At 44.6% G+C, this 23,608-nt stretch overlaps 1 protein-coding gene across 3 annotated transcripts in view; it reads right to left on the reverse strand.

The window, feature by feature from the left end:
* The window catches only part of LOC110526655 (TATA-binding protein-associated factor 172), a 75,041-nt gene that overhangs the window by 24,035 nt on the left and 27,398 nt on the right, over window positions 1-23,608 (reverse strand). For all 3 annotated transcript variants that reach the window (XM_036982471.1, XM_021607797.2, XM_036982482.1), the window contains exons 15-24: window positions 23,490-23,594; window positions 16,416-16,565; window positions 15,114-15,259; window positions 6,851-7,025; window positions 6,362-6,556; window positions 4,399-4,575; window positions 2,572-2,812; window positions 2,163-2,347; window positions 1,927-2,083; window positions 1,560-1,669 (exon numbers count right to left, since the gene is read on the reverse strand). In XM_036982471.1, coding sequence (XP_036838366.1) covers window positions 1,560-1,669; window positions 1,927-2,083; window positions 2,163-2,347; window positions 2,572-2,812; window positions 4,399-4,575; window positions 6,362-6,556; window positions 6,851-7,025; window positions 15,114-15,259; window positions 16,416-16,565; window positions 23,490-23,594 — 1,641 coding nt within the window. The remainder of the gene's footprint in view (window positions 1-1,559; window positions 1,670-1,926; window positions 2,084-2,162; window positions 2,348-2,571; window positions 2,813-4,398; window positions 4,576-6,361; window positions 6,557-6,850; window positions 7,026-15,113; window positions 15,260-16,415; window positions 16,566-23,489; window positions 23,595-23,608) is intronic.

Consider the following 23,608-nt stretch of genomic DNA (forward strand, 5'->3'; position numbering starts at 1 on the left):
ATCAGACTGTTAAACAGCCACCACTAACATTGAGTGGCTGCTGACAACACACTGACACTGACTCAACTCCAGCCACTTTAATAATAGGAATTGATGGGAAATGATGTAAATATATCACTAGCCACTTTAAACAATGCTACCTTATATAATGTTACTTACCCTACATTATTCATCTCATATGCATACGTATATACTGTACTCTATATCATCGACTGTATCCTTATGTAATACATGTATCACTAGCCACTTTAACTATGCCACTTTGTTTACATACTCATCTCATATGTATATACTGTACTCGATACCATCTACTGTATCTTGCCTATACTGCTCTGTACCATCACTCATTCATATATCCTTATGTACATATTCTTTATCCCCTCACACTGTGTACAAGACAGTCGTTTTGGAATTGTTAGTTAGATTACTTGTTGGTTATTACTGCATTGTCGGAACTAGAAGCACAAGCATTTCGCTACACTCGCATTAACATCTGCTAACCATGTGTATGTGACAAATTAAATTTGATTTGATTTGATTTGATCCACCTCTATGCAGACGACACCATTCTGTATACCTCTGGCCCTTCTTTGGACACTGTGTTAACAAACCTCCAGACAAGCGTAAATGTCATACAACACTCCTTCCGTGGCCTCCAATTGCTCTTAAATGCAAGTGAAACTAAATGCATGCTCTTCAACCGATCGCTGCCCGCACCCATCTAGCATCACTACTCTGGACGGTTCTGACTTAGAATATGTGGATAACTACAAATACCTAGGTGTCTGGTTAGACTGTAAAGTCTCCTTCCAGACTCATATTAAGCATCTCAAATCCAAAATTAAATCTAGAATCGGCTTCCTATTTCGCAACAAAGCAACCTTTACTCATGCTGCCAAACATACCCTTGTAAAACTGACTATCCTACCGATCCTTGACTTCGGCGATGTCATTTACAAAATAGCCTCCAACACTCTACTTAGTAAACTGGATGTAGTCTATCACAGTGCCATCCATTTTGTCACCAAAGCCCCATATACTACCCACCACTGCGACCTGTATGCTCTCGTTGGCTGGCCCTCACTTCATATTCGTCACAAACCCACTGGCTCCAGGTCACAAACCCACTGGCATAAGTCTCTGCTAGGTAAAGCCCAGCCTTATCTCAGCTCACTGGTCACCATAGCAGCACCCACCCATAGCATGCGCTCCAGCAGCCAACTCCTCCTATGGCCGCGTCTCCTTCCAGTTCTCTGCTGCCAATGACTGGAACGAATTGCCTGGTAGGCCAGTTAAAGGTGGAATAACTATTTCATCAGTTATAGAATCAGGCCTAACAAAACGTTGAAAGCCAATGGGTCTGAATACTTTTCTGGACCTACACAGCAGATGGCGAGGGATGTGGGTGTGAAAACAACTGAGGTGTGAAAACATTGGAGAAATTTTGAGCTTAGAGAAGTCAATCTTTTACTGGAGTTTGGTAGATAGGATGGTGGTGTTTCTACTGGTGAGATTCAAATCAAAATCAAATCAAATTTAACTCCTGCATGTTGTCTTACCAGAGGTTTGAGCTCGGGGGCCATGGCTCCAGCCGTGACCTCCAGCACCTGCAGAGAGTTGACCAGCTCCTGGGCTGCAGCATCCCCCCTCTCCAACTGGAGCTTTGCATCTACAACACCATAGAGCAGAAATGCATCAATATCTCTTCATTGATGACAACCCTCACAAGAGGTATAGGAAGATGCCCATCTGGAAGTGGACAGAGGGTAGCAAATAGCAATATGTCTTGATCCTGTTCATTAGGCACCAAATGGGACTGAAACAGGGCATGGCTACCTTTACTTGTCCAATAAGAAACGTTTGCTTTCAGTTGCGGTGATCCCAAATGAACATGACCCATATGATCTAATGAAGAGTGTAGCATACCGATGCCTTGGTTGTTCTCCACCACGGCCCTCAAAGGTCCCACCACAAACTCCCACAGGTAGGGCAGTGACCCCGTCAGCTCCTGGCCAAAGTGCCTGGCAACCGTCGTCAGAGAGAACTCGGCACCTCTTCTCTGAACGAGAAATGGCTTTTTATTCTGAAACGGTCAAAATAAACCATAGTCATCAGGAACACAGTCAATACACAGGTAGATGTTTGCTCTCTCTGTCACCCACCTCATCAGTATCTGTGGTGATGGTGCTGCCGGGTGGCAGTTCAGTGGTGGGGGTCTTGGAGGTTTTGGGGGTGGGGCCCCTCTTGCTGGTGATGACAAATGCTGCCCTCTGGTGGCGGTAGAGGGTGATAATGCCCTTAGTCTTATTGACCATGTGGTGCATGCATTCTTTCTCTGACATGCCAGCTAGGGGCGAAAGAGAGAAAGGGTCAACAGAGTGAGTTTCAGAGGGTTCTACGTAATATCTGTTTCTGGCAGCCACAACCTCAATAGTGTTAATCTGGGTCTTGTTCATCAGGCTGAAACACGGAGGGACCACAATATCTTCTCCAGTTTTAGTCTACATTTCACTATGGTGTGCCCTCATGAACATGACCCAGATTAAAAATGTTGTGCATCCCATCCCATACCTTTGGCAGTCTGAGTGGGGGGCACGGGGCAGGCCGAGGAGGGCGTGAGTAGGGGGTCCATGCAGATCGACGAACACAGGTTCTTGACGATCTTGGAATTGGGACACGGCTGCCTAGTAGCACACTGCTGCAGCAGCTTGGCGATGAAGGAGGCGGCGTAACCCTGAACCAGGGTGTTCTCCTCCCGCTTAGCTGCCTCCATGAGCGGACGCACCACTGGGTTCAGCTTGTCTGGTAACGCCTGCAGGTTGGGATGAGAGAAAATGAAAATGAGCGTTTGCTATTGGACAAGTCCAGGTAGTCTGTTTCAGTCCGTTTGGTGCCTAATGAACACAACCCAGATTTAACGCTGTACACTTCAGTTTCCATATGATACCATGTATCAATACTATGCATCTGTACTGAAACAAAAATATAAAATGCAACAATGTCAAAGATTTTACTGAGATACAGTTCATATGAGGATAGCAGTTCAATTGAAATAAAGTCATTAGTCCCTAATCTATGGATGGCCCACCCACAGTGGGGACAAGGCAATCAGTTTTCCCCCACAAAAGGGCTTTATTACAGACAGAAATACTCCTCAGCAACCCCCCACAGACGATCCCGCAGGTGAAGAAGCCGGATGTGGAGGTCCTGGGCTGGCGTGGTTGCACGTGGTCTGCAGTTGAGGCCAGTTGGACGTACGGCCAAATTCTCTAAAATGACGTTGGAGGCAGCTTATGGTAGAGAAATGAATGTGCAATTCTCTGGCAACAGCTGGTGGACATTGCCGCAGTCAGCATGCCAATTGCACGCTCCCTCAAAACTTGAGACATTTGTGGCATTGTGTAGTGTGACAAAACGGGACATTTTAAAGTGGCCTGTGCAATGATCATGTGGTTTAATCAGCTTCCTGATATGCCACACCTGTCAGGTGGATGGATTATCTTGGCAATGGAGAAATGCTCACTAACAGGGATGTAAACAAATTTGTGCACAACATTTCTGGGATTTATTTATTTCAGCTCATGAAACATGGGGCCAACACCTTACACGTTACATTTACATTTTTGTCCAGTGTAAATGAGGATTTAAAAAAATACTGAATAACGTTCAGCAGCAAATAGAGACAATGACCTACTTTGCAATGCCAAATAGAGCTTCAATTAAGAACATTATGCATAACAATGTGTTGGCTAGAACGGTGAGCAGAGGGGAAAAATACTTACAAAATGGTAAACCTACACTGAGTACCAAACATTAGGAACACTTTCCTAATATAGAGTTATGCATCCCCCCTTTTGCCCTCAGAACAGCCTCAATTCATCGAGGCATGGACTCTAACAAGGTGTTGAAAGCGTTCCACAGGGGTGCTGGCCCATGTTGACTTCAGTGCCGGTCTCAGTTATGTCAAGTTGGCTGGATGTCCTTTGGGTGGTGGACCATTCTTGATGCACACGGGAAACTGTTAAGCGTGAAAAACCCAGCAGTGTTGCAGTTCTTGACATAACCTTGCACCTACTACCATACCCCGTTTAAAAGGCACTAAAATATTTTGTCTTGACCATTCACTCTCTGAATGGCTTAAAAATCCCTTATCTGGCCTCCTCCTCTTCATCTACACCCATTGAAGTAGATGTAAGTGACATCAATAAGGGATCATAGCTTTCACCTGGTCAGTCTGTCATGGAAAGAACATGTGTTCTTAATGTTTTGCAAACTAAGTGTATATGTTATGTACAAATTATTCAAACAAAACCATTTGAATAGACATGGTATCGATATCAGGGAAGGCAAAGTGTCGATAAAGGAACCAAGTTTCCAGTGTTAGATGACATGACCTACCTGCAGGTTAACCACGGCGCAGGCGGTGAACATGTGGACGCGCAGGTGCAGCTGCTGCCACTCCACACTGGTCTCGCCCACTGTGGACTGGGCCTGCTGACGTTTGCTGTCCAGTGGATGAAACTGTTTGGACTTCGTATCCAGGCCCACGGTGGACTCTGCGAAGATAGTGGTCACCTAGGTATGGAAGGAAAAAGGAGAGGATGTAGAAGGTGATTCATAGCATTCCTGGGTTTGTCATCGTTCGATACAATGGCGTTCAGCCTCCATTAACCTCAATAGGGTCTATAGTTCAATTCCATCGAAGTTAAGGGAAATGACCCAAAGTCTGATAGGGAATGACAGATTCAGGGCAAATCTCTTTACAAAACAATCATTCCATTACCGCTGTTCAACAAAATAGATGAGAACCAGAGGTCGCAATAACACAAAATTCAGAGTTTTTCACGCAGATAAGATCAAATATAACACTGCGTTCTGTTAACGCAGGCATTTTGTAAATGTCCATCTAAAATACTTCTCATTGTAATGTCTGCACGCTTCTGTCGCAGTTCGCGCCAAATCCTAAATGTTACACAAATTGTGCTTTCAGTTGCACTTTTCCACCCAGATGAAAAATCTTGCTCGTCTTCAAACCAATTAAATCCCCCGCATTCACAAAGGTACATTTGATCGGTAGACAGCGCTCTGACTGACGTTTACTTTTCTGCGGTGGTTTTAGCAAGTTAAAATGCAAAGGAAAATGTTGCCGATGGCATTGTATCGTCTATGCAAAAGATACCGCGCTCTTTCATAGTAAGTCATTTTACTTATGCGTGGCTGCTAACCAAATGGCGCAGCACTTCGGTTGTCCCCTGAGGAAAACTAAGCGATTCCCTCCCAAATGTTTTGCATTCATTTATTTTGTGTAATGAAAAACTATAGTTGCACACCCCTGATAACTCTACTGGAGCAACAACAACAAAAACTTTCAAAAAAAAAAAAAATGTCAATGCAGGTGAAATGGTTTAAAAACATACGATGGTCTGCGTTTTGAAAATGAAGGTTTCTGAAACCTAATGCGACCCCTGGAGAACATTGATTCAATATTTAAACATAAATGTAATGACTTCAGACAGCTCAAAATGTCTTCGGCTAAAAGCTGCATTTAATCTGTGTTGAAAATGTAGGTTATGAATCTATGAAGACTTAACCAAGGTGGCAAAAACATGGGAGTAGTACACTTAGTCAAAGCAGCCACCTTCTCCTAAAGCTAGAATTGTTTTTGCTCCCAGACAGTGGCATATTTTATTTAACTAGGGAAGTCAGTTACGGCCTACCCCGGCCAACGCTGGGCCAATTGTGCGCCGCCCTACGGGACTCCCAATCACGGCGGGATGTGATTCAGCCTGGATTCAAACCAGGGACAGTAGAGTCGCCTCTTGCACCGAGATGCAGTGCCTTAGACCGCTGCGCCACTCGGGAGCATAGGACCAGAGACAGTCAAAATTAGTACACTACCATCAGTCTCTCTAACACGGCGTCATCACACCCCTGTGTCTCCATGGCAGACGGGCACAGGGCCATGGCCTTCTTCCCAGACAAGCCAACACACCACAGAGACAGCACATAGCACAATAGTAACCTAACTTTCTTAATGAGCGCATAAAATGTTTTTTTAAAATCAAACATGTTGAATATTATAAGTCATAACTTGATCCCCACTGAGCTTAGACTGAGCCATGGAGATGGAAGGTGGCCAGTAGGTGGCCCAAAGGCTAGAGGCCGACCTGTAGCCGGAGGGTTGATGACTCGAATCCCGGAACGGGCAATAAAGAAATGCGGTCTGAACTGTCAAGAGCAGAAAAATGTCTGTTCTGACAAATAGACAATTGAAATCCACAATGTCATTGAAACACTGGATTTGGCTGCCATTTTATCTTTTAGGGATGTAACACAGATACAGTGGGAGTGTCGTCCTCACCAGTTCGTTGGCCTGGTCGATAGTGAACACGCTGCAGTTGAGGCGGTCGCGCACGTCGATCTGAGCGTCGGCCAGCAGGGCGATGAGCTGCTTACACTCGTTCTGCATGCGTGTGAAGGGAATGGCGATCTCATCGTAGTACAGCTGCTCTGACAGGATGGCTAACAGGCGAGGCTGGACCATGGCTGACACCACCTGAGTCAAGAGAAGGCGGAGGCAAGGCGGACAAGGTTTCATTTGACATTGGCTGGGATTCAATGAAACTACAGTTTGCTGGTATCGTGTTGGCTATCTACGGTACACCTTTGATGTAGGCTCAAGCTGAAATTAAAGGTAAAAATAGCTCTGCACAGGTAGTTTGTGTTTGTTTGAATCCCGGCCATAAAAGCAGTTCTAAAATAAATCCTGATAGAATTGTGGTGAACAACTCCTATTCAGACAGCACCAAACGATAAAATCTGACGAACGAAAAAGAGACTCGGGCCCCACCTTCTGCACGGCGGCCCACTCACAGAGGACCAGGGCCACAACGATGCGCTGCAGTGCAGACTTGGAGTTGAGGTGGAAGAGGAGCAGCTGGCCCAGCGACTCAGCCGGCCGGATGTCCTGGGAGGATGAATTGAGCTGCGGGTCGCAAATACACCGACACAGGGCCCCCAACAGCCTGAAGTAGAGAAATAAAATTATTTTAGACATTCATCATTTATGCAAGTGTTGGAACTGGATTCGTCGCAATTCTACCACAGTGGGGTTTTGTTTTCCCCCTCGCCTTCTTTTGTCGGTCAAGAGAACACAAGTTTTAGTTTGCATACTGGTTAGTTCAGTGAGGAAAACAATATGCTGGGATGTGCACACAAATCTAAGTAAAGGAATAAGAATATATAAATATATGGATGAGCAGTGACAGAGCGGCTAAGATGCAATGATAGATAGTTTAGTATATACATGAGATAAGAATGTTTACATATCTCGCATTACTTTAAGTGACTAGTGTTCCATATACTAAAGTGACCAATGTTATCAAGTCTGTAGGTAGGCAGCCGCCTCTGTGCTAATGATGGCTGTTTAACAATCTGGTGGCCTTGAGATAGAAGCTGTTTTTCAATCTCTGTCCCAGCTTTGATGCACCTGTACTGACATCATCTTCTGAATGGAAGTGGGTTGAACAAGCAGTGGCTCGGGTGGTTATTGTCCTTGATGATCTTTTTGGCCTTCCTGTGACATCGGGGTGGTGTAAGTTGTCCTGGAGGGCAGGTCGTTTTCCTCCAGTGATGCGTTGTGCAGACCGCACCCCCCTCTGCAGAGCCATGCAGTTGAGGGCGGTGCAGTTGCCGTACCAGGCGGTGATATAGCCCGACATGATGCTCTCGATTGTGCGCCTGTAGAAGTTAGTGAGGGTTTTTGGTGACAAGCCACATTTTTTTAGCCTCCTAAGGTAGAACACACACTGTGTGTGCGTGGACCATATCAGTTTGTCGGTGATACGTACACGGAGGAACTTAAAACTTTCCACTTTCTCCACTGCAGTCCCATCGATGTAGATGGGGGGGGGGGGGGTGTCAACCTCTGCTGTTTCCTGAAGTCCACGATCATCTCTTTTCTTTTGTTGACGTTGAGTGAGAGGTTAATGTCCTGACACCACACTCCGAGGGCCCTCACTTCCTCCATGTAGGCCGTCTCATCGTTGTTGGTAATCAAGCCTACCACTGATGTGTCATACTGCAAACTTGATTATTGAGTTAGAGGCGTGCATGGCCACGCAGTCATGGGTGAACAGGGAGTACAGGAGGGGGCTGAGAACACACATTTGTGGGGCCCCAGTGTTGAGGATCAGCGTAGTGCAGATGTTTCCTACCTTCACCACCTGGGGTGCAGCCCGTCAGTAAGTCCAGGACCCAGTTGCAAAGGGCAGGGTCAACACCCAGCGACTCAAGTTTAATGATGAGTTTGGAGGGTAGTATGGTGTTGAATGCTGAGCTGTAGTCAATTAACAGGATTCTTACAAAGGTATTCCTCTTGTCCAGATGGGATAGGGTAGTGTGCAGTGTGATGGCGATTGCATTGTCTGTGGACCTATTGGGGCGGTAAAGCAAATTGAAATGGGTCTAGGATGACAGGTAGGGTGGAGGTGATAGGATCCTTGACTAGTCTCTCAAAGCACTTCAGGATGACAGGAGTGCTACGGGGCGGTAGTCATTTAGTTCAGTTACCTAGGCTTTCTTGGGAACAGGAACAATGATGGCCATCTTGAAGCATATGGGGACAGTAGACTGGGATAGAGATTGATTGAATATGTCCGTAAACACACCAGCCAGCTGGTCTGCGCATACTCTGAGGACGCGGCTAGGGATGGCGTCTCGGCCAGCAGCCTTGCGAGGGTTAACCCATTTAAAATGTTTTACTCACGTCAGCCACGGAGAAGGTGCCCAAAGTTTTTGGTAGTGGTTCGCGTCGGTGGCACTGCTGTCCTCAAAGCGTGCAAAGAAGTTTATTAATTTGTCCGGAAGCAAGACGATGGTTTTCTTTTTGTAATCCGTGATTGTCTGTAGACCCCGCCACATACGTTTCGTGTTTGAGCCGTTGAATTGCGACTCCACTTTGACTCTATACTGACACTTTGCTTGTTTGATTGCCTTACGGAGGGAATAACTACACTGTTTGTATTCGGCCATATTCCCAGTTGCCTTGCCATGATAAGATGTGGAGGTACATGCTTTGTGCGAATGCTGCCATCAATCCACGGTTTCTGGTTAGGGAAGGTTTTAATATTCATAGTGGGTACAACATCTCCTATAGACTTCCTTATAAACTCGCTCACCGAGTCAGCGTTGTTATCTGAGGCTACCTGGAACATATCCCAGTCCACGTGATCGAAGCGATCGTGAAACGTGGAATCCGATAGGTCTATCCGACACTGGTCCGACCAAAGCAAGGGCGCTTTCCGTTTTAGTTTCTGCTTATAGGAGTGGAGCAACAAGATGAAGTCATGGTCAGATTTGCCAAAAGGAGGGTGGGGAGGGCCTTGTATGCATCGAGGATGTTGGAGTAGCAATGGTTGAGCGTGTTAATCGCTTGTGTACTGCAATCGATATGCTGATAGCTAATTTGAGAAAAAGGCTGCCTAAATTCTTTGTCAAAATCCCCAGCTACAATATATGCAGCCTCAGGATATGGTTTCCAGTTTGCATAAAGTCCAGTGAAGTTCCTTGATGACCGTCTTGGTATCCACTTGCAGGGGGATATACACGGCTGTGACAATAACGGAGGAGAGTTCTCTTGGGAGATAATACGGTCGCTATTTGATTGAGGAATTCTAGGTCAAGTGAACAAAAGGACTTGAGTTCCTGTACGTTGTTACAGTTACACCATGAGTCATTAATCATCGCTCTTCTTACCGGAGAGATGGTTATTCCGGTTGGCGCGATGCACTGAAAATCCTGTTAGCTGTACTGACTTTGACAGCATGTCCCAAGCTAGCCATGTTTCTGTGAAACGGAGTATGTTATAATCCTGGATATGTCTTTGGAAAGCAACTTTTACCCTAATTTCGTCAACTTTGTTAACTAGGGACTGGACAATAGCGAGTAATATACTCAGAAGCGGTGGGTGGTGTGCACGCATCCGAAACCTCACTAGAAGACTGCTCCAGCACCCTCTCCTCCGGCTGCGTTGTTTTGAGTCGGCCTCTGGAATCAGTTCGAATGCCCTGGGAGGTGCAGACAAAGGATCCGCTTTGGGAAAGTCATATTCCTGGTCGTAGTGCTGGTTGTGCTGATAAATTGATGTCTCTCTGATATCCAATAGTTCTTCCCAGCTATATGTAATAACACTTAAGGTTCTCTGGGCTAACTATGTAAGAAATACATAAAAAACAAAAGACTGCACTGTTTTCTAAGGACTAGAACCGAAGCTGCCATCTCTTTGGCGCCATCTTTCATCAGGCCACCACTCCCCAAAAAATCTGATTTTTTAATAGTTTTCATGATAGTAATGTTTGAGTCACTCATAGCATAAGACCACTGCAAAATGTGTAAAATTGCAGGAAATTAGCTTTAAAAACAGCAAAAGTTTGTCTCTGCGTCCACTATCAGTCAACATACAGTGCATTAGGGAAGGACTCCGACCCCTTGACTTTTTCCACATTGTTACGTTATAGCCATATTCTAAAATTGATTAAATATTTTTTCCCCGGCCTCCCGGGTGGCGCAGTGGTTAAGGGCGCTGTACTGCAGCTGTGCCATCAGAGTCCCTGGGTTCGCGCCCAGGCTCTGTCGTAACCGGCCGCGACCGGGAGGTCCGTGGGGCGACGCACAATTGGCCTAGCGTCGCCCGGGTTAGGGAGGGCTTGGTCGGTAGGGGTGTCCTTGTCTCATCGCGCACCAGTGACTCCTGTGGCGGGCTGGGCGCAGTGTGCGCTAACCAAGGTGGCCAGGTGCACGGTGTTTCCCCGGCGCATTGGTGCGGCTGGCTTCCGGGTTGGATGCACGCTGTGTTAAGAAGCAGTGCAGCTTGGTTGGGTTGTGTATCGGAGGACGCATGACTTTCAACCTTCGCCCGTACGGGAGTTGTAGCGATGAGACAAGATAGTAGCTACTACAACAATTTCACCTGGTTAATATTGCCTGCTAACCTGGATTTCTTTTAGCTAAATATGCAGGTTTAAAAATATATACTTCTGTGTATTGATTTTAAGAAAGGTGATGTTTATGGTTAGGTACACGTTGGAGCAACGACAGTCCTTTTTCCGCGAATGTGCGCCGCATCGATTATATGCAACGAAGGACATGCTAGATAAACTAGTAATATCATCAACCATGTGTAGTTAACTAGTGATTATGATTGATTGTTTTTTATAAGATAAGTTTAATGTTAGCTAACAACTTACCTTGGCTTCTTACTGCATTCGCATAACAGGCAGGCTCCTCGTGAGGCAGGTTGTTAGAGCATTGGACTAGTTAACCGTAGAGTTGCAAGATTGAATCCCCCGAGATGACAAGGTAAAAATCTGTCGTTCTGCCCCTGAACAAGGCAGTTAACCCACCGTTCCTAGGCCGTCATTGAAAATAAGAATTTGATCTTAACTTCTTTAGGGTAGGGGGCAGCATTTGGAATTTTGGATGAAAAGCATGCCCAAATTAAGCGGCCTGCTACTTGGGCCCAGAAGATATGATATGCATGGATAGAAAACACTCTATAAAGTTTCCAAACCTGTCAAAATAATGTCTGTGAGTATAACAGAACTGATTTGGCAGGCGAAAACCTGAGAGAAATCCATTCAGTAAGTTGTTTTTTAGGACTCAAATTTGAGACTTAGGACTCAAATTGCAGTTCCTATGCCTTCCACTAGATGTCAACAGTCTTTAGAAATTGTTTCAGGCTTGTATTCTGATAAATGAGGGAGTAAGACCAATCTGAATGAGTGGACCCTACTGTGTCACAGAGCGAATTCATGCGCTATCCCGAGAGTGCCTTTCTTGCTTACCTTTTATATTGATGTCGTTATTGTCCGGTTGAAATATTATAGAGCATTTAGGCTAAAAACAACCTGAGGATTGAATATAAACATCGTTTGACATGTTTCTATGAACTTTACGGATACAATTTGGATTTTTTTGTCTGCCTGTTTTGACTGTGTTTGAGCCTGTGGACTCCTGAAGAAAACACGTGAACAAAACTGAGGCTTTTGGATATAAAGAGACTTAATCGAAAAAAAGGAACATTTATTGAGTAAATGAATGTCTTCTGAGTGCCACCATATGAAGATCATCAAAGTTAAGGGATTAATTTTATCTCTATTTCTCTTCTACATGGCTGTTTACTGTTTGTAATGATTTGTCTGCTAGCGTCCCACATACCATAGAGAGGTTAACTGACTTACCTAGTTAAATAAAGGTGTAAAAAAATAATAACAATAATAATTGTTGTCCAAAAATACAGATTTCCGATTGTTATGAAAACTTGAAATTGGTCCTAATTAATCGGCCATTCCGATTAATCGGTCGACCTCTAATGGGAAGCATTGCTGCACAGCTATTTCCAGGTCTCTCCAGAGAAGTTCGATCGGGTTCAAGTCCAGGCCACTCAAGGACATTCAGAGACTTGTCCCAAAGCCACTCCAGCATTGTCTTGGCTGTGTGCCCCTCTTCCCAGATTGCTCAGTTTGGCAGGGCGGCCAGCACTAGGAATAGTCTTGGTGGTTCCAAACTTCTTTCAAGAGTGATGAAGGCCGCCTCCCCAGTGGAGCAGTGGTCTAAGCTGAGCGTAAACCCAGGCTGTGTCACAACTGGCCGTGACTGGGAGTCCCATAGGGAAGCAAACAATTGGCCCAGCACCGTCCTGGTTAGGGGAGGCTTTACTTGACTCATCGCGCTATAGTGGCTCCTTGTGGCAGTCCGGGCGCCTGCAGGCTGACTTCGGTCACCAGTTGTAGTGTTTCCTCTGACACATTGGTGCACCTGGCTTCCGGGTTAAGCGGGCAGGTGTTAAGAAGCGCGGTTTGGCATGACTTGACCTTTGCCTCTCTCTCTCTCTCTCTCTCGAGCATATTGGTGAGTTGCAGCGATGAGACAATATCGACAATGGGGAGAAAAAGGGCGTAAAATACACAAAAAATAAAATGAGGCCACTGTGTTCTTGGGGACCTTCAATGCTGAAGACATTTTTGGTACCCTTCCCCAGGTCTTTGCCTCGACACAATCCTGTCTCGGATCTCTACGGACAATGCCTTCGACCTCATGGCTTGGTTTTTCCTCTGACATGCACATTCAACTGTGGGACCTTATATACAGTGCCTTGCGAAAGTATTCAGCCCCCTTGAACTTTGCGACCTTTTGCCACATTTCAGGCTTCAAAAATAAAGATATAAAACTGTATTTTTTTGTGAAGAATCAACAACAAGTGGGACACAATCATGAAGTGGAACGACATTTATTGGATATTTCAAACCTTTTTAACAAATCAAACACTGAACAATTGGGCGTGCAAAATTATTCAGCCCCCTTAAGTTAATACTTTGTAGCGCCACCTTTTCCTGCGATTACAGCTGTAAGTCGCTTGGGGTATGTCTCTATCAGTTTTGCACATCAAGAGACTGACATTTTTTCCCATTCCTCCTTGCAAAGCAGCTCGAGCTCAGTGAGGTTGGATGGAGAGCATTTGTGAACAGCAGTTTTCAGTTCTTTCCACAGATTCTCGATTGGATTCAGGTCTGGACTTTGACTTGGCCATTCTAACACCTGGATATGTTTATTTTTGAACCATTCCATTGTAGATTTTGCTTTATGTTTTGGATCATTGTCTTGTTGGAAGACAAATCTCCGTTGCCAAAAAGTTCAATTTTGGTTTCATCTGACCAGAGCACCTTTTTCCACATGTTTGGTGTGTCTCCCAGGTGGCTTGTGGCAAACTTTAAACAACACTTTTTATGGATATCTTTAAGAAATGGCTTTCTTCTTGCCACTCTTCCATAAAGGCCAGATTTGTGCAATATACGACTGATTGTTGTCCTATGGACAGAGTCTCCCACCTCAGCTGTAGATCTCTGCAGTTCATCCAGAATGATCATGGGCCTCTTGGCTGCATCTCTGATCAGTCTTCTCCTTGTATGAGCTGAAAGTTTAGAGGGACGGCCAGGTCTTGGTAGATTTGCAGTGGTCTGATACTCCTTCCATTTCAATATTATCGCTTGCACAGTGCTCCTTGGGATGTTTAAAGCTTGGGAAATATTTTTGTATCCAAATCCGGCTTTAAACTTCTTCACAACAGTATCTCGGACCTGCCTGGTGTGTTCCTTGTTCTTCATGATGCTCTCTGCGCTTTTGACGGACCTCTGAGACTATCACAGTGCAGGTGCATTTATACGGAGACTTGATTACACACAGGTGGATTGTATTTATCATCATTAGTCATTTAGGTCAACATTGGATCATTCAGAGATCCTCACTGAACTTCTGGAGAGAGTTTGCTGCACTGAAAGTAAAGGGGCTGAATAATTTTGCACGCCCAATTTTTCCGTTTTTGATTTGTTAAAAAAGTTTGAAATATCCAATAAATGTCGTTCCACTTCATGATTGTGTCCCACTTGTTGTTGACTCTTCACAAAAAAAATACAGTTTTATATCTTTATGTTTGAAGCCTGAAATGTGGCAAAAGGTCGCAAAGTTCAAGGGGGCCGAATACTTTCGCAAGGCACTGTAGACTGGTGTGTGTCTTTCCAAATCATGTCCAATCAATTGAATTTACCACAGGTGAACTCCAATCAAGTTGTAGAAACATCTCAAGGATGATCAATGGAAACAGGATGCACCTGAGCTCAATATTGAGTCTCATAGCAAAGGGCCGGAATACTTAAGTAAATAAGGTACATTCTTTATAAATGTGTGAAAATGTATAAAAACCTGTGTTCACTTAGTCATTATGGGGTATTGTGTGTAGATTGATGAGGGAAAAAAAACTTGTATCCATTTTAGAATAAGGATGTGTAACGTGGAAAAAGTCAAGGGGTCTGAATACTTTCCGAATGCACTGAATACCAGGACGGCCAGGCACTAAGAGGCCTGGAGACAAAACGATGTGAACAGGCCAACCCGGAGTAGCAGCTGTCTGCAGATACCATACAGTGCTGCATTCAGTTCTTAATCTTAGTCTCTCAGGATCCAACCGCTGCCTACTGTCCCAAATCTACCATTTAGTGATTTTTCTTAAATCTCTCTAGGGATAAAAATTAGATTGAGGAATAGAAACAGAGACTAACTTAGCGGCCATGAGTCGAGCCCGTGTCACCACATAGTCCCGCGTCACTGGGTCCTCGGTCACGGTTTCTGCCCCGGCGATGTACTCCTGAACAGTCTCCTTCACTTGAACCAAGGCTCCCTGGCGAGGCTTCCCACCAGCCTTCTCCTGTCAAATGATATTAGAGAACATCTGCATCAGAACCCTGGGTCGAGTTCAGTAGGCCTGAAATGTTTATTTTTTGCCCAAAACGGACTACCATCTGAGGTTGTCCAATAAGAACAGTCACTTTTGTTTTCCGTTGCAAATAGTGTCTACAGTGTGCCCTAATAAATAGCGCTCTAGACTATTGCATCATACGAGGCAATATACAATCAGTGGCCAGTTTATCTAGTACCGGGTCGTTGCCCCCCCCTTGCCTCCAGAACAACCTGAATTATTTGGGTCATGGAAACATTGCTCATTTGGTATCAAGGGTCCTAACGTGTGCCAGGAAACATTCCCCACACCATTACACCACCAGCCTGTAACGTTGACACCAGGCAGGATGTGGCCATGGACTCATGCTGCTTACGCCAAATCCTGTGTCATCAGCATGACAACAGGAACCAGGATTCATCTGACCAGGCAATGTTTTCCACTCCTCAATTGTTCAGTGTTGGTGATCGCGTGCCCATTGGAGCCGCTTATTGGTTTTAGCCGATAGGAGTGGAATCTGGTGTGGGCGCCTGTTGCAATATCCCATCCGTGACAAGGACAGACGAGTTATGCGTTCCGATATGCCGTTCTGCACAACACTGTTGTACTGTACCGCTATTTGTCAGTTTGTGGCCCGCCTGTTAGCTTGCACGATATTTGTCATTCTCCTTTGACATCTCATCAACGAGCTGTTTTTGCCCACATGACTGCAGCTGACTGGATGTTTAGTTTGTCGCTCCATTATCTGTAAAGCATAGACACTGTCTTGCCTGAAAAGCCCCGGAGGCCGGCCGTTTGAGATACTGGAACCGGCGCGCCTGGAACCAACGATCATACCACCGCTCAAAGTCGCTTAGGTCACTAGTTTTGCCCATTCTAAAGTTCAATCGAACAGTAATTCAATGCCTTGATGCCTGTGCTTGCCTTATATAGCAAGCCACGGCCACGTGACTCTCTGTCTGTAGGAGCGAACCACTTTTGTTAATGGTGTGGTGTACCTAATAAACTGGCCACTGAGTGTATATCCTAAGGGCGCACGCACTCTAATTTTGGAATAAGAGCACAATTGAAATACAATCTGTAGCGGATGTAACGATCAGACCTAACGGAGTAACCATCCTCTCACCTTGCAGCGAGACTTGACTTCCAGCAGCATGTTGATGTCTATGGGGATGTGAGAGGCTTGCATCATCAGACAGAGCCAGGCGCCCATCCAGGGACAGCTGGCTGCTACTACGTACTGCTGAGGGGCCTGGCGCAGCAGCTCGGTCCACACCTACAAGAAGACAAAAACCCGTTAAAAACAGCAGCCAGGATTTACAGTTGCAAAATTCCTGGAACTGAATTTAAATTCCCTGGTTTTCCCCAAATCCCAGAATCAGGAGGGAATAAGCAGGAAAATTTGAATCAATCAACCAGGATTTCTGGAAAACCAGGGAATTTATTGAAAAATGACAGGAGTGTAGCATCCCTAGTCAGGATATATGACGTTAGCCATGTTTCCATTAACTTGTCCAGTGATTTTTTTGTTGACATTTAGAACGTTTGTAAAGAAAACAGATGCAACAATTGCCTGCTAGGGTGCATTTCCATTTAACAATCATGTCGATAAAAACAGCTGGACGTAATGACGTCACAAAAATAAAAATAAACATCTGCAAAAACCTAGGGTCATTTAAAAAAAAAATGTTGACGTTTTTCCATTCCGCATTTAGGCAAATTCAGCATGAAAAAATTGACGACAGCATGTATGCCCTCCCACCTCACATCTGTTTCATGACTCAGGTATCCTGTGAAAGCCAGCATGGATAGAATGCAATCATTTATTCATATTTGCCATATTCCGATAATGCTCATGTGCCAAAATATCGCCACGGTCTGTGCCATGGTGAAACTTGCACTCCCGTAGATCTGAAATAATTTATTTTACCAGGTAAGTTGACTGAGAACACATTCTCCCGAGGAATAGTAATAGGGGTGAGGAAGAGGGATGAATGAGCCAATTGGAACCTGGGGATGATTAGGTGGCTGTGATGGTGTGAGGGCCAGATTGGGAATATAGCCAAGACACCGGGTGAGCACCCTACTCTTACGATAAGTGCCATGGTATCTTTAGTGACCACAGAGAGTCAGGACACCTGTTTAACGGCCCATCCAAAAGAAGGTACCTTACACAGGGCAATGTCCCCAATCACTACCCTGGGACATTGGAAGACATACAGTGGGGAGAACAAGTATTTGATACACTGCTGATTTTGCAGGTTTTCCTACTTACATAGCATGTAGAGGTCTGTAATTTTTATCATATGTACACTTTAACTGTGAGAGACGGAATCTAAAACAAAAATCCAGAAAATCACATTGTATGATTTTTAAGTATTTAATTTGCATTTTATTGCATGACATAAGAATTTGATACATCAGAAAAGCAGAACTAAATATTTGGTACAGAAACCTGTTTGCAATTACAGAGATCATACGTTTCCTGTAGTTCTTGACCAGGTTTGCACACACTGCAGCAGGGATTTTGGCCCACTCCTCCATACAGACCTTCTCCAGATCCTTCAGGTTTCGGGGCTGTTGCTGGGAAATACAGACTTTCAGTGTTACGGTGCGTGAATGAGGACCCAAAAGCGAATTAACTTAAACAGAGCTTCTTTAATTACCAAACATAGGTAGGCTCAGACGGACCGGCAGATTCCGACAGGACAAGACAAGGTTACAGCAAACATGACGACAGTCTGGTTCAGGCATGAAACACAACAAACAAGAATCCGACAAGGACAGGAACAAAAACAGAGAGAGATATAGGGGACTAATCAGAGGGAAAAAGGGAACAGGTGGGAAAAGGGGTGACGAGGTGGTTAGGAGGAGACAAGGCACAGCTGGGGGAAAGAGGGGGAGAAAAGGTAACCTAACAACGACCAGCAGAGGGAGACAGGGTGAAGGGAAAGGACAGAGATGACAGTACATGACATTCAGCTCCCTCCAAAGATTTTCTATTGGGTTCAGGTCTGGAGACTGGCTATGCCACTCCAGGACCTTGAGATGCTTCTTACGGAGCCACTCCTTAATTGCCCTGGCTGTGTGTTTCGGGTCGTTGTCATGCTGGAAGACCCAGCCACGACCCATCTTCAATGCTCTTACTGAGGGAAGGAGGTTGTTGGCCAAGATCTCGCGATACATGGCCCCATCCATCCTCCCCTCAATACGGTGCAGTCGTCCTGTCCCCTTTACAGAAAAGCATCCCCAAAGAATGATGTCTCCACCTCCATGCTTCACGTTGGGTTGGTGTTCTTGGTTGTACTCATCCTTCTTCTTCCTCCAAACACGGCGAGTGGAGTTTAGACCAAAAAGCTACATTTGTATCTCATCAGACCACATGACCTTCTCCCATTCCTCCTCTGGATCATCCAGATGGTCATTGGCAAACTTCAGACGGGCCTGGACATGTGCTGGCTTGAGCAGGGGGACCTTGCGTGCGCTGCAGGATTTTAATCCATGACGGCGTAGTGTGTTACTAATGGTTTTCTTTGAGACTTTGGTCCCAGCTCTCTTCAGGTCATTGACCAGGTCCTGCCGTGTAGTTCTGGGCTGATCCCTCACCTTCCTCATGATCATTGATGCCCCACGAGGTGAGATCTTGCATGGAGCCCCAGACCGAGGGTGATTGACCGTCATCTTGAACTTCTTCCATTTTCTAATAATTGCGCCAACAGTTGTTGCCTTCTCACCAAGCTGCTTGCCTATTGTTCTGTAGCATCCCAGCCTTGTGCAGGTCTACAATTTTATCCCTGATGTCCTTACACAGCTCTCTGGTCTTGGCCACTGTGGACAGGTTGGAGTCTGTTTGATTGAGTGTGTGGACAGGTGTCTTTTATACAGGTAACGAGTTCAAACAGGTGCAGTTAATACAGGTAATGAGTGGAGAACAGGAGGGATTCTTAAAGAAAAACTAACAGGTCTGTGAGAGCCGGAATTCTTACTGGTTGGTAGGTGATCAAATACTTATGTCATGCAATAAAATGCAAATTAATTACTTAAAAATCATACAATGTGATTTTCTGGATTATTATATATTTTTTTTTGATTCCGTCTCTCACAGTTGAAGTGTACCTATGATAAAAATTACAGACGTCTACATGCTTTGTAAGTAGGAAAACCTGCAAAATCGGCAGTGTATCAAATACTTGTTCTCCCCACTGTATATTTATTTATTAGTACCTGTCAAAAAAGTTGGATACACCTACTCATTCAAGGCTTTTCTGGGCAGGTAGCCTAGTGGTTAGGGCGTTGGGCCAGTAACCGGAAGGTTGCTGTATCGTAACCCCGAGCTTACAAGGTAGGAATCTGTCGTTCAGCCACAGAGCAAGGCAGTTAACCCACTGTTCCTGAAGACGTGGATGTGGATTAAGGCAGACCCCCGTACCTCTGATTCAGAGGGGTTAGGTTAAATTCCCTTTGTTTATTTTTACTATTTTCTACAATGTAGAACAATAGTGAACACATCAAAACTATGAAATAACACATATGGAATCATGTAGTGTTACATTTTTGTTTAAAAAATGTTAAGTTTTAAATAAATCAAAATATATTTTATATTTGACAATCTACAAAGTAGCCACCCTTTGCCTTGACAGCTTTGCACACTCATGGCATTCTCTCAACCAGCTTCATGAGGTAGTCACCTGGAATGCAGTTCAATTAACAGATGTGCCTCGTTAAGTTAATTGGTGGAATTTCTTTCCTTCTTAACGCGCTTGACCCAATCAGTTGTGTTGTGACATGGTAGGGGTGGTATACAGAATATAGCCCTATTTGGTAAGAGACCGAGTCCATATTATAGCAAGAACAGCTCAATTAAGCAAAGAGAAACGACAGGACCGCCACAGGAAAGGACGACCCAGTTACCTCTGCTGCAGAGGATGAGTTCATTATTTTCTCTTTAACTAACTAGGCAAGTCAGTTAAGAACAAATTCTTATTCACAATGACGGCCTACCCCGGCCAAACCCTAACAGCGCTGGGCCAATTGCGTGCTGCCCTATGGGACTCCCAATCACGGCCGTATGTGATCCAGCCTGGATTCGAACCAGGGTCTGTAGGGACGCCTCTAGCACTGAGAGGCAGTGCCACTCGGGAGCCCAGCCTCAGAAATTGCAGCCCAAATAAATTCATCAGAGTTCAAGTAAAATACACATCTCAACATCAACTGTTCAGAGGAGACAGCGTGAATCAGGCGTTCATGGCCAAATTGCTGCAAAGAAACCACTACTATAGGACACAAATAAGAAGATACTTACTTTGGCTAAGAAAACAAGCAATGGACATTAGACCGGTGGAAATCTGTCCTTTGGTCTGATGAGTTCAAATAGGAGATTTTCGGTTCCAACCGAAAAAGTGAACGAATGATCTTCGCATGTGTCGTTCCCACCGTGAAGCATGGAGGAGGTGGGAGGAGGTGTGATGGTGCTTTGCTGGTGACACTGTCAGTGATTTATTTAGAATTCAAGGCACACTTAACCAGCATTGCTACCACAGCATTATGCAGCGATACACCATCCCATCTGGTTTGATTTGATTTGATTTGCACTTAGTGGGACTGTAATTTATTTTTCAACAGGACAATGACCCAACACACCTCCAGCCTACGTAAGGGCTATTTGACAAAGAAGGAGAGTGATGGAGTTCTGCATTAGATGACGAGAACCCTCCAAAATCACCTAACCACAAACCAAATTGAGATGGTTTGTGATGAGTTGGACCGCCGAGTAAAGGAAAAGCAGCCAACAAGTGCTCAGCATGTGGGAACTCCTGCAAGACTGTTGGAAAAGCATTGCAGGTGAAGCTGGTTGAGAGAATGCCAAGAGTGTGTAAACCTGTCATCAAGGAAAAGGGTGGCTACTTTGAAGAATATATTTTTACTACATGATTCCATACATGTTATTACATAGTTTATGTCTTCACTATTATTCAACAATGTAGAAAATAGTAAAAATTAAGAAAAATCCTTGAATGAGTAGGTATCCTATATATACAGTGGGGCAAAAAAAGTATTTAGTCAGCCACCAATTGTGCAAGTTCTCCCACTTAAAAAGATGAGAGAGGCCTGTAATTTTCATCATAGGTACACTTCAACTATGACAGACAAAATTAGAAAAAAAATACAGAAAAATCACATTGTAGGATTTTTAATGAATTTATTTGCAAATTATGGTGGAAAATAAGTATTTGGTCAATAACAAAAGTTTATCTCAATACTTTGTTATATACCCTTTGTTGGCAATGACAGAGGTCAAAAGTTTTCTGTAAGTCTTCACAAGGTTTTCACACACTGTTGCTGGTATTTTGGCCCATTCCTCCATGCAGATCTCCTCTAGAGCAGTGATGTTTTGGGGCTGTTGCTGGGCAACACAGACTTTCAACTCCCTCCAAAGATTTTCTATGGGGTTGAGATCTGGAGACAGGCTAGGCCACTCCGGGACCTTGAAATGCTTCTTAAGAAGCCAGTCCTTCGTTGCCCGGGCGGTGTGTTTGGGATCATTGTCATGCTGAAAGACCCAGCCACGTTTCTTCTTCAATGCCCTTGCTAATGGAAGGAGGTTTTCACTCAAAATCTCACGATACATGGCCCCATTCATTCTTTCCTTTACACGGATCAGTTGTCCTGGTCCCTTTGCAGAAAAACAGCCCCAAAGCATGATGTTTCCACCCCCATGCTTCACAGTAGGTATGGTGTTCTTTGGATGCAACTCAGCATTCTTTGTCCTCCAAACACGACAAGTTGAATTGTTACCAAAAAGTTATATTTTGGTTTCATCTGACCATATGATATTCTCCCAATCTTCTTCTGGATCATGCAAATGCTCTCTAGCAAACTTCAAACGGGCCTGGACATGTCCTGGCTTAAGCAGGGGGACACGTCTGGCACTGCAGGATTTGAGAACCTGGCGGTGTAGTGTGTTACTAATGGTAGGCTTTGTTACTTTGGTCCCAGCTCTCTGCAGGTCATTCACAAGTTCTCCCTGTGTGGTTCTGGGATTTTTGCTCACCGTTCATGTGATCATTTTGACCCCACGGGGTGAGATCTTGCGTGGAGCCCCAAATCTAGGGAGATTATCAGTGGTCTTGTATGTCTTCCATTTCCTAATAATTGCTCCCACAGTTGATTTCTTCAAACCAAGCTGCTTACCTATTGCAGATTCAGTCTTCCCAGCCTGGTGCAGGTCTACAATTGTGTTTCTGGTGTCCTTTAACAGCTCTTTGTTCTTGGCCATAGTGGAGTTTGGAGTGTGACTGAGGTTGTGGACAGGTGTCTTTTATACTGATAACAAGTTCAAACAGGTGCCATTAACACAGGTAACGAGTGGAGGACAGAGGAGCCTCTTAAAGAATAAGTTACAGGTCTGTGAGAGCCAGAAATCTTGCTTGTTTGTAGGTGACCAAATACTTATATTCCACCATAATTTGCAAATAAATTCATTAAAAATCATACAAATGTGATTTTCTGGATTTTTCTTCTCATTTTGTCTGTCATAGTTGAAGTATACCTATGATGAAAATTACAGGCCTCTCATCTTTTTAAGTGGGAGGACTTGCACAATTGGTGGCTGACTAAATACTTTTTTGCCCCACTGTATATATGTATTTTAATTTATTTATTGACCTGAAGATAGAGTGCCTCCTACTGGCACTCCTAACCCCACTTCCAGCAGCATCTGGTCTCCCATCCAGAACCAACCCTGCTTAGCTTCAGAGGCAAGTCAGCAGTGGGATGCAGGGTGGCATGCTGCTGGCAAAATGAATGGAGAAACTTTCCAGCTATCCTATTCAGGAATTCTTGAAAGTCAGGATAATCTTTGTCGTCTCGCAAAGAAAACATTTTCTAGTTGATTTTTTTTAATTTGCAAGCAGAAGGCACTTAGAATTAAATGCATTAAATGGCCTCACGTGCCCCGTAGCATCAACATTTTGGCAATCATTTATTCGAAAAACACTGTTGCCATCATTTGTCGCAAATAAAAAGTTAGACAAAAGACAACTCCACCCGTTGAACGGATAAAAATGTTGTAGATCTTTAGAAAATGTCTCCTATATCTGCCATTTTTTATGACACGTCACAATAATTTGTTTGCGAAATTGCTTTTGTCGAATAAACTTGGGTCAATGGAAACCTGCCTCGTGTGGTGTGTGTCTCAAACCTTTTGGATGAGGTCCAGGATCTCCTGATTGCTCTCCAGGATGCAGGACTGGAAGATGTGTCGGAGCATGTCTTGCAGGACCTGGTTGAGCCATAATGCACAGCTCTGAAACAACACAA

Source organism: Oncorhynchus mykiss, chromosome 1, assembly GCF_013265735.2.
Source record: "Oncorhynchus mykiss isolate Arlee chromosome 1, USDA_OmykA_1.1, whole genome shotgun sequence".
NCBI classification, from domain to species: domain Eukaryota; kingdom Metazoa; phylum Chordata; class Actinopteri; order Salmoniformes; family Salmonidae; genus Oncorhynchus; species Oncorhynchus mykiss.